General features: G+C 41.5%; 1 protein-coding gene across 1 annotated transcript in view; it reads right to left on the bottom strand.

Annotated features, from left to right (window-relative positions):
• TULP4 (TUB like protein 4) overlaps nucleotides 1-17,177 on the bottom strand; it is a 242,614-nt gene that overhangs the window by 38,738 nt on the left and 186,699 nt on the right. Inside the window, 2 exon segments of the mRNA XM_030316699.1 lie at nucleotides 1,308-1,442; nucleotides 4,077-4,257. Of these exon segments, the coding sequence (XP_030172559.1) occupies nucleotides 1,308-1,442; nucleotides 4,077-4,257 (316 nt within the window).

Genomic DNA, 17,177 nt, shown 5'->3' with positions numbered 1-17,177 from the left:
ACTCACGGACCGCGAGATCGTGACCTGGCTGAAGTCGGACGCTTAACCGACTGCGCCACCCAGGCGCCCCTAAAAGTAGAATTTCTGAAGAAGAAAAGAAGAGCCTGGACAACCAAATATATGTGAGAATTTATGATGACCACCCCTGCATGTTAGCTTCACAAAGGTCAGAACACTCAGAAAAGAACTTGCAGAAAAGACAAAGGAATGTAAGTTCATCATCATCATCATACACACACAGAAGTATTTACTCAGCTTCTAAAGGAGCCTATTTGTGGTATAAAGAGGGACTTCTACATAGTTCACGTCCCTCAGGAGTTTAGGCTAAATAATTCCTCACAATTATAGATCTGAAACAGCAAAATGGGATACCCACAAAAAGGAGAACTTGTAAGAATATTCTATAGTTTTAAAATGGAATCAAGAAGTGCTTAGGGGCAGGCAGACAGGTAGGATGCGCTCCAATCAACAGTTAATTATACGGACTTGAGTCTCCATTATCATCCCTGCGATCCCTGAGTAATTCAGACAGGAAGCACATGACACAACTCTCTGGTCTGAGGCAAGTTCTGAGTGACAGTAGTAACTTGAACTGCACGTTCTGGTTTACCCCTGGTCTTCCATTCGGATTATAGCAGGTCCCTTGAACTTTGAGACCAAAGGCAATCCAGGGATTTCTACACCGTACCATTTAATCCTGAAGAGACAGAACTGTTTTTCCAAAGAACTCATCAGGGTCACAATGCGAGTAAATATTCTTGAATTGCAAAATTCAGAACATGCCAAATGCCTATGGACAGCGATTTTCTTGTGAGAGAACACATTTCATAACATCTGTCAGGGACGTCAGCATTTGGCGGTTGCTGTTTACATCAATGCCTCAGTCCTGCAGCTGCGGGAACTTTACCGCACAACCATCGGTGTCTTAATATGCCTCAAAGTAACAGGGGCTTCTGTGAAACTGCCGTGCTGGGTCTGCTGCCCCAGGAACGGCAGGTGCTGAGGTCCAATACTGTACTGACATCATATGTTAGCCAGAGGCAAACACATACACCCAAGAGAGGGTTACTCGTCGTAGTAGGTAAAGACAGAAAGGCGAAGACTGTCAGGAATCCCTCCTCAAGATAAGCCTAGGTGTCAACTTGTCGCATAAGCAGAGGAGCAAAAGGAAGTGGCCTTCATTAACAGACTCCATTAAGCCCACGGACAGGCGGGAATGGATAAGTACTGGGTGCGGGACACCCACCGGAAGGCAAACGCACACAGGGCTGATGTGTGGGCTTGGGGTCACGTGCAGCCTTCTGTACCTTTCAGCCCTGAGCGGATGACAGTAGGAGACAAGTCATCGTAGTTGTTCATTAAGCTGATGTCCCCCGAGGTGAAGCTGACGGTGAGCAGCGGCTTGATGTTCTGCACCGGGATGGGATACGCTGCTGGACCATCTGCCAGGACAAAAGTGCTGAGTAAAAAGGAGGCAAGGCACACATGACCCAAATCTAGGACACACTGCTGCAGTCTGGCAGAGGGCTTTAACAACTGCCTGACACTGCAGACCAGACTCTGGACTGGGATGTCACTGAGTAAGGCAACACTGTACATAGCACTCAGGAATTACGTGGGGCCGTCAGGAAGAGCGCCACCGGGGAACCCTGGAATGAGAAGCAGGACGGGGACAGACGGCCCTGGAGGCACCAGGTGGGGCTCCTTGGGCTCTGCGGTATGGTGATGAGAACACATGTGAAGATTATTAACTCATGTGTTAATGCGTCATGTTTCTAATGATGTGTAAACATAAATTGTTATTTTAACGTCACATAACACATAAGGATGGTGGAAAGAAGGATGAAAACAATTTCTTAATCTTGGTCCAATGTACAGAGAAAAGTTGCTTTTCAACACTAATGCCCTTTCATTGGACATTATAGGAAATAGGGAGCCAGAGCAGCCACAACGAGTAAGTTTTTACCGTAAGAGACTCCAAACCTGCAGAGAAAGCCAAGGTTGGCTGTGGCTCATAAACAATTCTGCTACATCTGCAGTGCACAGCCAGTATAAAGAAAATTCCGCTCTGTAAGTTCAAGGAGTACTCATGGATGCTAAGGAAGAAGTGATGGGTCATGTTCTGGATTCTTCCACATGCTGCTTCAAAAGTAAAAGTCAGTCCCTCCCACAGGCCAAGATAAATGAGGGCTCTTTCAGAAGGCCCCCTGCAGGCCTCATACCCATGCCGAGTTCATCCCTGGGAGCCATCCGGAGTGGGCTGGCCTGACATCTCCACACTCGCCCCACCTCAGCCCCGCCTGTGGAGGATCCTCAGGTATTACTTTCCTCTGCTTCACTTTCAGATGCTGTACGTACCTACCTCTGTGCTCAAATCCCCTAGGCCACCAAGAAAAACCCAGCTCTATGTGAAAGGCAAATCCCAGTCATCCTCCAAACTGCCCCATGGCTCTGAGAAGGGAAATGTGTTAAAGCAGCAGCCGGGGTCTAAATTCTATCCTTGGACTCATTCTGAACCTGCTTTATAACTTGCTCTCTAGATCTTGTTTTTTTCCCATAATACATGGGGCTAAGTGAATCTGCAGTGAATCTAGTAAAGTTCTGTTTTAAAAGTGTGCTGACAAGTATCCAACCTTGTATAACACGGACTTTATTACTATGAGGCTGGAGAAATAGTCAATACTTCACTCAGGTTGGGGCCCTACTAGGAAAGGGTATGTTTATGTTTCAGATGGAAGTACATTCTCCTTCCCCCAACCCCATGCACCCTGAAACACTACCCCCAACAGATCTAAAGTTTCTTTCATGTGGGGCGCCTGGGTGGCTCAGTCGGTTAAGCAACCAACTTCGGCTCAGGTCATGATCTCATGCTTGTGAGTTCGAGTCCCATGTCAGGCTCTCTGCTGGCAGCTCAGAGCCTGGAGCCTGCTTCAGATTCTGTGTCTTCCCCTCTCTCTGCTCCTCCCATGCTCATGTTCTGTCTCTCAACAATAAATAAATGTTAAAAAAAATTGTTAAAGTTTCCTTCATGTGAAAATAGTCGTCTCCTTAAACAAACGACTGAATGAATGTATGAATGTCTCTGGGAAGCATCATGTCTTATATCATGTCTGGGACAAAATGAGAGCATTCCAAGTACCAATGGGGGTAGATGCCGATGGGGGACACAGTTAAAGATCTATTCCCCGGACCAGCAGCTCACAGGATGAACATGCCCACAGTCACCGGAGAGGGGAGCAGTGCGAGGACAGAAGTCCTGCAGCAGTATGACCAAGTCTGATCTCCTACTATTTCACAATGTATTTTTCCTTAAAAAAAAAAAAAAAAGAGGAATGGGGTACTAGGGAAGTGCCATGGTCCTGAGTAGGCCAATGACGAATGCTGCTGTTGGTGACGGCCAGCATCAACATCAAAGGTTTCTGGCTTTTTGTGTGTGTATGTGGGAGGTGTGTCTGTCACATGTGTGGGAGAGAAAATGCACTGCAAAAGTGAAGGAGGCTGGAGTCTGAAATCATCCCCACCAAGAGTCTGAAACCTTTCCTTAGGTCCAAATATTAAAAAACTAGATGCCAATTAATCTAAACTGACATTGCTGTGAGACTTACAGGGGAAGACAGGTTCTTCTGAACTGAGAAAAGGAAGTTTCCCCCCAAAAGACAGAAGAGGGGCATGGACAGCAGCCCCATGTACTGGCCTGCATTACAGGCAAAACTAATCCTTTTCTCACACAACTAAAGCTACAGGTTTTAATGACATTAGGGATTTGAAACACCACAGATTAAGTTATAGTAATAGCACAGCATTTCTCATCTCCAGCTCTCTTTATTCTTGCTAAGCAGCTAAGCCCCACAACTCCCTAGGGACATGAAAAGGGTCATTTCATGTCTAGCGAAACCTAAGCCAACGGAGCTTCATCCACCTGCGCGGTGATTCTGAGAAAAGGGATGGCAGAGGGAAGACAGCCGAATCAAGACCAGACGTCGGGCTGCCCTGCCTTGTGCTTCACCGGAGCTCTTCCCAGTGGGTCAGGGCGCTGCACCTGTGGTGGACTTCACCCTCCTCCTCCGGCTTCCTACCTTGGGGTGGGGAGTAGTCGTCTGAGTCCGTGTCGCTCTCGCTGCTGTCCTCCACCAGGAAGGCGGGGCAGTTCCAGGACATGCTGAGGATGCCGTCGGACTCGTGCAGGAGCACGTGGGCCAGCATCCTGCCGTGGCAGTCCATGACGATCACCTGCCCGTCGGCCGTGCCAAACAGCACCTGCAACCAAGGACGGGAACCCTTGACGGACCAGGAGGAAGGACTGCGGTTTCTGGCAAAACTCATCACCTTAACTTGTTAAGATGTACAAAATATATTTAGGACTCAAAAAACAGAGCAGTTAAGTAGCTGAGGCGATACACAAAGCATTAAGTACCAGAAACTTAGCTGGCTATTAACTTGCAAGCATTTTAGTCCTCTAATACTGAAATGTGACTAATGGCAAAATAAACACATTTGTTATGGAGTATGGATATTTACAAATACCAGCAAAATCACTGTCTTTTTGCTGTTTTTGTTTTTTGCATGTTTTATTCTTTTGGTTGGAGAAGGAGGGTTAGGAAGAGGGTAATATTTATTTTTCTTGAATGAAAAAAAGCAGCAGCGGAGGTTTGGTAAGAATTTCTCAAATTGAGAAGAAAAACTTCAGGTGTATGTTTGACCAAAGAGAAAATATATTTGGTTATATAAGCAGGTTATCTAACCACATTTGGAAAAGATGCTCCTGAAATAGTTTGTCTAATGTTTTATTTGACTAAGAGGAACAGTCTTTTGTATTAATAATTAATGTTATAATGTATTAACAGTATTAACACATTCACTGAGTGCTTACTTTGTGCTAAGCACTATATTAAGAGCTTTACCTCACATATTGTCAAAATAATCCTGGGAGTTAAGTACCAGCACTGTTGATAGACAGCTCAGATGGGCCTGACACCCTCACTTCACCTGGTCTGGGGCGCACACGCAGGAATGTGCTGGGGGTGCAGGCAAGTGCATGGGCAGAGCTGAAGCACAGGCAGGGCAGAGGAGAGGTTAGCCCCCGTTCATCGGAGCATCACCATCTCACAGCTGCTGGAACCCCCTGACATGAGCTGTGTCTTCTAGCTGGATGACCGACCCCACGGGAAGCAGGACCTCCAGCGGGAGTACACCATGTTCTCTTCTGTTTTGTGTGGTGGTAGTTTCTGCATCTGTTGGCATTTAAAACTTTGTATCTTTTGTGTTTAATGAGATCCTTGTGTCCATCAGCAACTGATCAGGAGAAGCATGCAAAGTCTTTCCATCTTACAGATGCAGAAACAACCTGAGAGGTCAAGTCAGTTGACAAGGCCATTAGGTGATCAGACCACTGGGCTCTCTTACTGGAAAGACTAGGATTTACACAGAGGGAAAGTTGTTTAGGGTGTGTTAGGTCCTTGCCTCCTTTTGCCATTAAGATTTTGACATTAAGCTCCTTGGGGGCAAAGACTGTCCACAGCTATCTCCCTGGCACCTAACAACTTTGGGTACAGAGGGCACTTACTAATATTTATTATTAAAGTCAGTGACCATCAAAAGGCATTTTTAGTACATAAATCCTGACTATTAAGATAGATTAATTGCAGGGGAAGATATATTTCATTTAAGTAGTAAAACACTCACAGAATTTACAGAGCTGTTGTAGAATAAATCAACTGTCCATCAAACATTCCTTTAGAAGCGCCTGGGTGGCTTAGTCAGTTGAGCATCTGACTTCGGCTCAGGTCATGATCTCACGGTTTGGGAGTTCGAGCCCCACACTGGGCTTGCTACTATCTGTGCAGAGCCCACTTTGGATTCTTTGCCTCCCTCTTTCTCTGTCCCTCCCCGGCTCACACTCTCTTAAAAATAAACAAACATTAAAAAAATATTCCTTTAAACATGTCTGTATTTTAATGAATGAAAATTTTAAAAAAGGCTCAAACCGTTTTCTCCAGGGGCAATAAGGAATCTATTACTGCACTGGGCTTAAATAAAAAACACACAAACTACTAGGAATACAATAAAACACTTTAGAAGAAGCTGAGTTTTTGGCTAGCAATGGAGAAAACTAGTATCTGCTGGCACGTCTGCAAAGCCCTCGTGCAGCACTGGCACAGGGACCAAGACACTGGGGGTGGTCAGACCTGCTAAAGCCCTGGAAGAGGCACCTGCTGAATGAGCTTGGTAGGCAGTTTTCAATGGTGATAAATATGGAATGTGACTTCTTGTAGCTTTAACTGAGATGTAAATTTATGTATTTCCAAGGAAAAAGATGTGTGGGAACCTATCAGGCCAATATCATGGGTGATGTCCCCAGGAAGCAGGCTGTTTTTGTTCCCCTTCCCACATTCTCCTTAATTTGCTCATGTATGTTTTGAAGAGCAGCCATGCCTTGGTGCTGGGTGAAGGGGTTATTTGATATAATTTATGACTTCTGTTTGTAATAAAGATAGCTCATTGGCAGGCCACAGCCAGCAGCAGTTACTTTTCACAAGTACCCAGAATTAGTATGTACCAATCCCAAACAAGTTTCCACCCCCTGCTCTTATGGGTTCACATTACCCTGGTCTTCCACTGGTGCAATCATCACTATTTTCATACCTTTCTGTGCAATATTTCACTTCTGACTCCCATGCTAGACTGTAAGCTTTTCAGGGCATGGCCCATATGTGCTCTGCTCACTACTATCTCCCCAGGGACTGTCATAGTTGATGTCACATGGCAGTAAGTATTTGTGAAGGGAGGGAGGAAATGCCTCTGCATTGAAGGATATTTTGAGCAATGCTCACATTTTTCCATTTTAGAGAAGAACAGGTAACAGACAGTAGAATAGACATCTAATTTCTGAATAAAGGATGGGTGACTTAGTGAGGCATCAGTGTTCAACATTACACTAAAGCCAGCCCCCAAATTCCCCGCCATGAATCAATTCCAACTATAGCTCTCCTGGGAAGATAACGCACTATTAAGATCAGAGAGAAGGAAAAAAGCAGCACTAAGAGCCTAGTTGTCAAGCGGTGATGGAGGAAGTTACTCTGTTTGGGAAGAAGTATGTCACAGATAACTCGAGAACACTGATACAACATGAAATCAGATTTTTAAAAAATCTCTTCTATTTCAAGTTCTTTTCATGCCTAAACACTTCCAATGAGACAAAGCTTATGTGAGCAAAGGCCTGTAAGAGAATAAGCCAGAGAAGTCTAATAATATTGAATACACAAACAGGCACATGTGTCAATCTCTGCTTCTACTCCCTAATTCTGGTGCTTTAGATAGGTTGGTGCTGGCTCCTCCTTCCCAGCTGTGTCTCTTCTTCTAAGCTTGGTCCTGGGCAGTCTTCCCTCCCTAGGAGATCACAGTTGTGTTCATGGCTTCAAAGATCCTGTCCAAGGCTGGCTCGTGCTCAAGCCTCTCCCCTAAGCTCCAGACTCCCGCATCAGACTGACTACCTGCCATCTACACCTGGATGTGCAAAAGGCCCTTCAGAACCAACATGTCCCAGATGAAATGCATGACTTCATCCTTTCCCCAACCTACACACACACACACACACACACACACACACACACACACACACACAGAGCCAGGTCCTCCTGCAGCAAAGACTGTGGCTTGTGTTTTATCTCCAATGTCTAGTACAGTGTCTGGTATAGAACAGGTGCTCAGACATCATGTGTGAAGGCTTTGGGGACCCACCACATAGAATTAATCTCATTCTAACCATGCCCCCCACAACACTTGCAACTTCGCTGTTTTCGCATACCTCTTTCCCGTTAAACTGTGAGCTTCTTGAGGGCAGGTCTGCACCCCCAGGTTCTCACATGTTGCTGGTCACAAGCAAAAATGTTCAGGGACTATTAATAAGCGTATTTCTGCCCAAAGCTTTGGCCTTTACTCAAATTTTCCTACAAATGAAGCAAAAAATTCTTTCCTTTCTGTTTTAAACTATCAAATCCTCCCATAAAACTGACCTCCAAAATACTTGCAATAATGGATAAAGTAAATTTCTGTCTCATATTTTTCCTGCTGTTTTCTCTGTTGGATTGCAGGCTTCATGTCGGGGCAGGGACAATATTCCCTCTGTTACATGTACACCAAGAACCAAACAAGCTGGGAGAAAGCTGCTGGTCCTCAGGCCACACCTGTTCAATGGCTGTCCCTCACTTCAGGCAGTGTTTAGTAACCGTGTACTCCATTCTAAACTATTTTTAGATGTAATTATTTTAAAATTATAACACAATTATTACCAGTAATTTAAAATGAACCAAGCCACAAAACAAAGGTGGTAGGAAAAAAGATATAAAATCATTCACAAGATTTACGTTTTGGAACCAGTGATATGTCATCACTATTTTTATTTTGGGAGACCAGTATTCATCTAAATTCTTGAATAAAAACCATATTAGGAAGTTTCAACTATAAAAATACACACTTCTGTAAATGCTCACCTCTTTTGTAGCAGAGTTTAACTAGTAGCCACTGGAACTAGTTCCAGAAGGAATTGACCTTTTTGTCCGTTTGCTTTTGTGATTTAAAACTAGGGGGGCAGATAACAAAGTGATTATACATTCCTACCAGTAACCTCCACCCTGTTGGTGGCAAATGTCTAAATGTGCCACTGTGGAGACAGGAATGAAGGGACCATGTCCCTTTGCTCTTTAGAAGGATTCTTCTCTTCAGAAATACCACTGAAGTCAAAACTTATTTTTGAAAGACCTCCCTATTGGGGTTTCAGACCACTACCTTTCAAATGCTTCAAGACAGACTGGAATATTTTGCAACTAAAGAGTCACTGAAATCAGACAGTTGTAAATGACAGAATTTCTCAACTGATTAACAGAGTATTTCCTGGAGTTTTTGTTTTAAAGATGAAATGTAATTTCACAGTTGACTGTATCAATAATTTCTAAAACAGACATTTTAAGACTTATTCTAGGGCACTTGGGTTGCTCAGTCGGTTGAGTGTCCAACTCTTGATTTTGGCTCAGGTCATGATCTCACGGTTCATGAGATGAAGTCCAGCATCGGCCTCTGTGCTGACAGCGCAGTGCCTACTTGGGATTCTCTCTCTCTCCTCTCTCTCTGCCCCTCCCCTACTCATGAGTACTCTCTCAAAAATAAATAAGCATTAAAAAAAAAAAAAAAAAGAAGACTTATTCTGATAAATATGGGAAAGAAACCCCACTAAAAATATCTACAATAAAAAATTTGTACCTTTGGGTTAAACACGTAATTTTGGTCTTTGCACTGCTTCACTGCAGAACAACCTCTTACAAACAAACTCATAAAGGTGACACACTATCCTATGTTTAAAGAGTTTCAGAGAAGGAAAGACTTTCTGCCCCAGGCATCAATTTTGATGTTAAGTAATTCCCACTGTTAGAACATTCTTCTCCAAAACTTTCAGGCTCCATTTTTAAGTTTATTCACCCTTCTAAGATGCCCACACATGGTTTCTGGGGTGGAGGGAAATGGTCTGAGTACACGTCTAATTAAAACACACATTTAACTAGAATATCTCCAGAAATCATTGGAAATAGCATTATCTCTGGGGAAACAGAACTAGGTGGCTTGGGGATGGTAGAGGAAATGGGATTTTTCATCATATATCCTTTTGAAGGTTTAAAATTTTACACCATGTGAATACAGTATTAAAAATATATTTAAATATGCACTGAATGAGGTAGAGAAAAGTGTTGCAGGAATACAGCTCTTTATCAGGTCTTTGGAGTAGGGTGAAAATGTGAGATCATGATCGGAGCTGAAGTTGGACACTTAACCGCCTGAGCCACCCAGGCACCCCTAACATCATATCATGTATAAACAGATACTTCTACTTTTTCGTTTCCTATTCAAATGCCTTTTATTTCTTTTTCTTGCCTAATTGCTCTTAAATTTCCAGTACCATGTTGAATAGAAATGGAGAGAGTGGTCATACTTGCCTTGTTCCTGATCGCAGAGCTAAAACTTTCAGTTTTTCACTGTTAAGCATGATATGAGCTGTGAGATCTTCATAATATGGCTTTTACCATGTTGAAGTAATTTCCTTCTATTCTTAGTTTAGAAATTTTTATTATGCAAGTGTGTTGAATTTCATCAAATATTTTTTCTGCATCTATGGAGGGGATCATATGGTTCTTATCCTATATTCTGTTAATGTGGTGTATCACATTAGTTGATTTTCGTATTTTGTACATCCTTGCCTACCAGGAATAAATCCCACTTGCCTACTGTGTATTATCCTTTTAATTTGCTGCTTAATTCAGTTTACTAGTATTTTGTTGAGGATTTTTGCATCTATATTCATCAAAGATATTGGTCTGTAATTTTCTTCTAGTGTTTTTGTCAAGCTTTGGTATTAGGGTAATGCTAGCCTCTTAAAATAAGCTTGGAAGTATTCCCTGCTCTTCAAGTTTGGGGGAGAGAGAGAGAGAAAGAATGGTGTTAATTCTTTGAATGTTTGGCAGAATTCACCAATTAAGCCATCTGGTGCTGGCATTTTCTTTCCTGTGAGGTTTTTGATTACTGATTCAATCTTGTTGCTAGTTATAGGTCTGCTCAGATTTCCTATTTCTTTATGATTCAGTCTTGGTAAGTTGTATGTTTCTAGGAATTTACCCATTTCTTTTAGGTTATCCAAATTGTTGGCATGGAACTGTTCACAGTAATTTCTAATGATCCTTATTTCAGTGGCATTAGTTGTATTATCTCCTCTCTCACATTTTTTTTTTTTAAGATTTATTTTTAAGTAATCTCTACACTCAATGTGGGGCTCAAACTTACAACCCAGACAGAGATTAAGAGTCACACATTCGGGGCGCCTGGGTGGCTCAGTCAGTTAAGTGTCCAACTTCAGTTCAGGTCACGATCTCGCGGTCCGGGAGTTCAAGCCCCGCGTCGGGCTCTGGGCTGATGGCTCAGAGCCTGGAGCCTGCTTCCGATTCTGTGTCTCCCTCTCTCTCTGCCCCTCCCCCGTCCATGCTCTGTCTCTGTCTCAAAAATAAATAAACGTTAAAAAAAAAAATTGTCACACATTCTACTGAATGAGCCAGCCAGGGGACCCTCCTCTTTCATTTCTGATTTTTTTGTTTTGTTTGTTTTCATTTAATTTTACCTGAGTCATCTCTTTTTTAACTTAGTCTAAAGTTTTGTCAGTTTTATTGATCTTTTCAAAAAATCAACTCTTAGTTTCATTTTTTTATTTTTCTATTTTCCATTTCATTTTATTTTTGCTCGAAACCTTAGTATTTCCTTCCTTCTGCTAACTTGGCCTGAGTCTGTTCTTCTTCTAGTTCCTTGAGTTGTAAAGTTAGATTGTTTCAGATCTTTCTTCTTTTCTTTATTGTCAGTATTTATTGATATAAATGTCCCTCTTAGTGCAACTTTTGCTGCATCCCGTAAGTTTTGGCAGGTTGTGTTTTCATTTTCATTAGTTTCAAGGTATTTTCTAATTTTCCTTTCAGTTTCCTCACTGGCCCATTTGGTTAATCAGGGGTACGTTCTTAAATTTTCACATATTTGTGAATTTTCCAATATTACCTATACTATTCACTTCTAGTTTCATTCCATTGTGATTGAAAAAGATACCTAATTTCAATTTTCTTAAATTTGTTAAGACATGTTTTGTGACCCAACACATGATCTATTCTGGAGAAAGTTCTTCGTGTGCTTCAGAAGAATGTATGTTCTGCTTCTGTTGAGTGAAATGTTCTAAATAGGTCTGTTAGGTCCACTTGGTTTATAGCGTTGTTAAAGTCCACTGCTTCTTTGTGGATTTTCTGTCTGGATATACTGTCTGGTACTGAAAGAGGAGCCGTGAACTCTCCTACCATTACAATATATATTGCTGCTTATTTCTCCTTTCAGTGCTGTCAATGTTTGCGTCATCAGTGTTTTATGTATTTAGGTTCTCTGATGTTCCATGCATATATAATTGTTCTATCTTCCAAGTGAATTGGCCCTTTTTCCATTATATAATGTCTTTGTCTCTTGTGACAGTTTCTGACAAAGTCTATTTTGTCTGATATAAATACAGTCACCGTTGCTGTCTTTTGGTTAACATGTGCGTGGAGTTATCTTCTTCCATCCTTTTACTTTCAGCATACATATGACCCTAAATCTAAAGTGAGTCTCCTACAGGCAACATATGGTTGGACCTTGGCTTTTTTAATCCATTCAGCTACTCCATGTCTTCTTACTGGGGAGTTTAATTCATTTACATTTAAAGTAATTATTGATAAGAAAGAACTTACTATTGCCATCTTGTTCATTGTTTTATGCCAATCTTATAGTCATTTTGTCCTTCTTTTCCTCTCTTGCTCACTCTGCACTGGGCCAGGGGGAGAGGCTGTAATGAGTACCGCCATACTAATTCAAACACTATCTCAGTGGCCCCCCCGGCATGCTGTTAGCTCTTTGAGGCAGGTGAGACGGAAGCCAGTGCCTCAGCTGCACCCAGAAAAAAATCAGAATGTTGCACGTATAGTTCAGTTCTTCCCTTTTCTTCCTAGGAAGAAGCTGAGAGCTGGGTTTTTTCTCTCAGTCCTATTATACTTTGCTGGGAGTAGTGATTATGGCAAGAGGGTATCTTGAATTTTCCTACCAGCTTTGATGTGGCTGATTTCACATTTAACCAGGGGTGCAGGAGTCTTTCAACTAGTTTCTGGATTTTTTACAAAGGGAGCTGGTCTGTGTATTATTGATTTGGTGTATTTGCTAATAAGGAAAGGAGGGTCCAGGGCTTGCTATTCAGACACCTTGCTCATGCTGCTCCTGCCCAACATATTCTTTAAAAGACGTACCTAATAATCCATTTATATGAATAACTGCCTCCCATCTTTCATTCTTAAATTATATTGTTAAATATAAATTTCAAGAAAGGTTTTTTATTTAATATATTTTATAATCTATCTATACTGTGTGTTCTGTACAGTGATTCATCAATGATATGTGTCCAGAGAAAACAAAGAGCAATGTAATTTTTAAACATCTTAATTACCATTTTCAGTCAACCAAAATAGCATTGACAAAGAAAGTATAAACACAGTAGCTGCACCTGTTTTTGCTAAAGAAAGCTATTTTCTCCTATAAAGAGCTCAACAGAACGTCCAGAATAACAAAAAGGAAAAACCAAAAAAAAAAACCAAACAGTATCAGTAGTTGCATTAAGATAGCCATGAAGGGTGGGAGGCCATCTGATTTCCTTTCCTAAGTAGGTTTCCATTATTTTCCTTGTTACTCACATCCTCCCTGCCTATTTTGGCAAAAACCATTCTTATATGTGTTCCGTTTAGGGCTTAAGATAAAATGGGTTTCCCTTTTGCAGTATACACTAATAAAAAGTCATGAGAAAATCTAATGGAGGGGCAAGAAAGAAAATCACTCTTTCCAGTGGTTTAGATTTAAATCTAATTTCAAAGTTGTTCCCACAAACTGCTAGGTAGGAGCTCTACTCCATAGGTCCTTTAACCTACTTACAGTCCACTCACAACTGAGGGTCTTCACCATAGAAACGGATCACTGTGATGTTATTCTAGCGAGTTGGTGGATATTAAACAATAATGATAAATTATTTGAGTACAAGAACTTGTGTGAGAGAGATCTCCATGTTTCTTTCTTGTTGTGCTGAACACAATGGCTTTAAAATCTTTCCAGTGAAGCTAAACCAATATAGCACCTATAATTATTACCTTAAAGGTCCAGATAGAGGACTAGGCACAGTCAGTGGAGTCACTCCAAACACCAGCACTTAATGGGCCAGCAAAGGGAAATATTTTCTCATGGTGAATAAACCGTCTTTGCAAATAATATACTGTGATTCTTTTTAATTTGGTTTCGTTAAATTTGACTTTTATTCTAGCAAAGAGTTGGCATCATCTATGAGGTAGTCATTAGTTGTATGTCAAATATCAGCCATTTACATTTATACAACATCACTTTTTTAGCTGAGAAAGCAGAGTTTTTACATTACTTTTTAAAGTTTCCTTTATAAATCTTTTCCTATCTTATAGTGTAAGACAAAGTAAAACTTCAGAATGAATATCCATCTCCTCTGATTCAACAGATGTCCTCCTTTAAAGCCATGGGCTAATCCAAGTACCAGACAAGTTATTTACTGCAATCTGACAAGAGCCTTCTTCAAATTAAAGAGGAGGTGTGAGCATGGCTCTGTGGCTATGGAAGGAAATGCCACATTCTGAAGAGGTTTATAATGAAGTAACTCATGCTATTAGGGATTTACTTTAAGTACAGCAAGTTAAAAAAAAAAAAAGAGGGGCGCCTGGGTGGCGCAGTCGGTTAAGCGTCCGACTTCAGCCAGGTCACGATCTCGCAGTCTGTGAGTTCGAGCCCCGCGTCAGGCTCTGGGCTGATGGCTCAGAGCCTGGAGCCTGTTTCTGATTCTGTGTCTCCCTCTCTCTCTGCCCCTCCCCCGTTCATGCTCTGTCTCTCTCTGTCCCAAAAATAAATAAACGTTGAAAAAAAAAAAATTAAAAAAAAAAAAAAAAAAGAATAAAGGGATAAAAAAGTAAATGTGGCAAAATATACAAAGGTTCTTTATTCTATTTACTATTTTTTTAATAAAGGAGGAATTGGTTTTATTTCTTTTTTAAAAATATTTGTTATTGAGAGAGAGAGACAGAGAGACAGAGAGAGAGACAGAGAGAGACAGAGAGGGTGCGCACATAAGTAGGGGAGGGGAAGAGAGAAGAGGGAGACACAGAATCCAAAGCCAGCTTCAGGCTCTGAGCCATCAGCACACAGCCAGATGCGGGGCTTGAACTCACAAACCATGAGATCATGACCTGAGCTGAAGTCAGACACTCAACAGACTGAGCCACCCAGGCGCCCCTCTATTTATTTTTGATATGCTACTGATTTTTTTCTAATCAAAGTTTAAAAAGTACCTAATTAAAAAAACTCTACAGGATTATTTATCACTTAGAATACCAGGGAATTAGCAAATCTTCTTGAGTTCCATCTTGGTACTTCAATCATAACCTTACACTTAAAAAGTAAACGAATAATTACGGTTGTCAGCTGACTAATGTGTTAAAGTTTTCATTAGTATCTATGCTAGTCTCTTTTTCATCAATTACTATCTTTGAAAAGATGTCGTATAGTAACGATGTAAAATTTGTAGTTTGTAAATTCTTTGAACCTCATCAATTAAAAGGCCTGCACTGACCTTTAATGACCCTGCTACACTACCTACCCCAGTCCTGACTGCACTCTCCTCCAAATGGGAAATAAGCGTCATATGTTTTGCAAAGTGTGTACATAAAAACAAAAGGTACGATGGGTACTTTCAGTGATTTTTCTCGTTGCTGTCCCCCTTGTGGCACCAGCAGGATTTAAAGGTGGTGTACAAACACTGCTGGACTTGGGATCACCGATCACATCAGCAGATGCCACAGATCAGATCAGAAGGAACCACATGATGTGAAAAATTTCCTTTCAGCTGCCAAGAAGAGGCTTGGGATCTACCCTTTGTATGCAAAAGCAAAAAGAATACACCTTCCCTCTTCCTAGGTCAAAAAACACAAAAACAACAAAATGATAACACACCAGAGCAGAGGGTAGAGGACATGATGTCGCCCCACTTATATTTGCTATTTAATTATTTAAGACCTCCTTCTTTGGGGGCGCCTGGGTGGCTCAGTTGGTTAAGTGTCCAAATTCGGCTCAGGTCCTGATCTCAACAGTCTGTGAGTTCGAGCCCCGCATTGGGCTCTGTGCCGACAGTTCAGAGCCTAGGTAGGGCCTAACTTTGGATTCTGTGTCTCCCTTTCTCTCTGCCCCTCCTCTGCTCATGCTCTCTCTCTCAAAAATATATAAAACATTAAAAAAAGAGACCTCCTTCTTTTAAAAAGAGTTTTAGTGTTTATAAACAAATATTACCTCTAGTCATGGAAAACTAAGCCTAGACATTTAGTAAAAAGATGTATTAGGTGAAGAATTCTCATTTCACACAAACAACTGCCTTCTTTTAAAAAAATTTTTTTCCAACGTTTATTGATTTTTGAGACAGAGAGAGACAGAGCATGAACGGGGGAGGGGCAGAGAGAGGGAGACACAGAATCTGAAACAGGCTCCAGGCTCCGAGCTGTCAGCACAGGGCCCGACGCGGGGCTCGAACTCACGGACTGCGAGATCATGACCTGAGCCAAAGTCGGACGCTTAACCGACTGAGTCACCCAGGCGCCCCCAAACAACTGCCTTCTAAACAAGGACAATTTCTACGGAATATTCTTTTAAATAGAGAAGACTCCTTTATGTGGATATTAAAATATAATCATGATTACAAAAATTCAGCTCACCTACATTTTTGTATCTACTACATGAAGTGAAGTATACCTGTATTTCATTAGGACTGTGAACATCTGGAGCAAATACTTGACATATTCCAACTATGTGACAAATATTTTTTTCCTAACAAAACACTCCAAAAGAGAAACCACTGGTTATTTATTGTAATTGAAGGTCAAGTATAATATGTATCCACTGAAATCATAGTTTTCACTTGTAAGACTGTGGCTATGCAGACCTTCCTCGACTTACCCCCACCCCCAACCCAGGGGGTATGCATTCCTATAAACCCATCATAAGTTGAAAATATCCTGAGTCGAAAATGCATATAATACAACTCACCTATTGGACATCATACCTTAGCCTGTGATGTTGTATCTTAAACTTGCTCAGAACACTTATACTACTTCACAGTTGAGCAAAATCATCTAACACAAAACTTATTTTATAACGGAGTGTTGAATCTCTGTACTTTATTCAACACTGTACTGAAAGGAAAGCCAGAATGGCCGTACGAGTGCAGAAGGGCTGCCAGCATATCAGTCACCCGTCCTTGTGACTGAACGGCTGGCTAACCGGGAGCCACAGCTCCTGCGCGGCAGCAGCAGGAGAGGGCTGCACTAGCCCGGGAAAGATTAAAATTTTTAATTCAAAATTTGAAATATGGTTTCTACTGAATGCATATCGCCTTTGCAATATTATAAAGTCAAAATTAGAGAAAGACAGGTATCATATGATTTCGCTCATATGTGGAATTTAAGAAACACAACAGATGAACATAGGGGAAGGGAAGGAAAAACAAGATAAAAACAGAGAGGGAGGCAAACCAT

This window comes from Lynx canadensis, chromosome B2 (genome assembly GCF_007474595.2).
Source record: "Lynx canadensis isolate LIC74 chromosome B2, mLynCan4.pri.v2, whole genome shotgun sequence".
NCBI lineage: Eukaryota > Metazoa > Chordata > Mammalia > Carnivora > Felidae > Lynx > Lynx canadensis.
The sequence above is the reverse complement of the archived record's forward strand: the minus strand, read 5'-3'. Positions and strand labels throughout refer to the sequence as shown.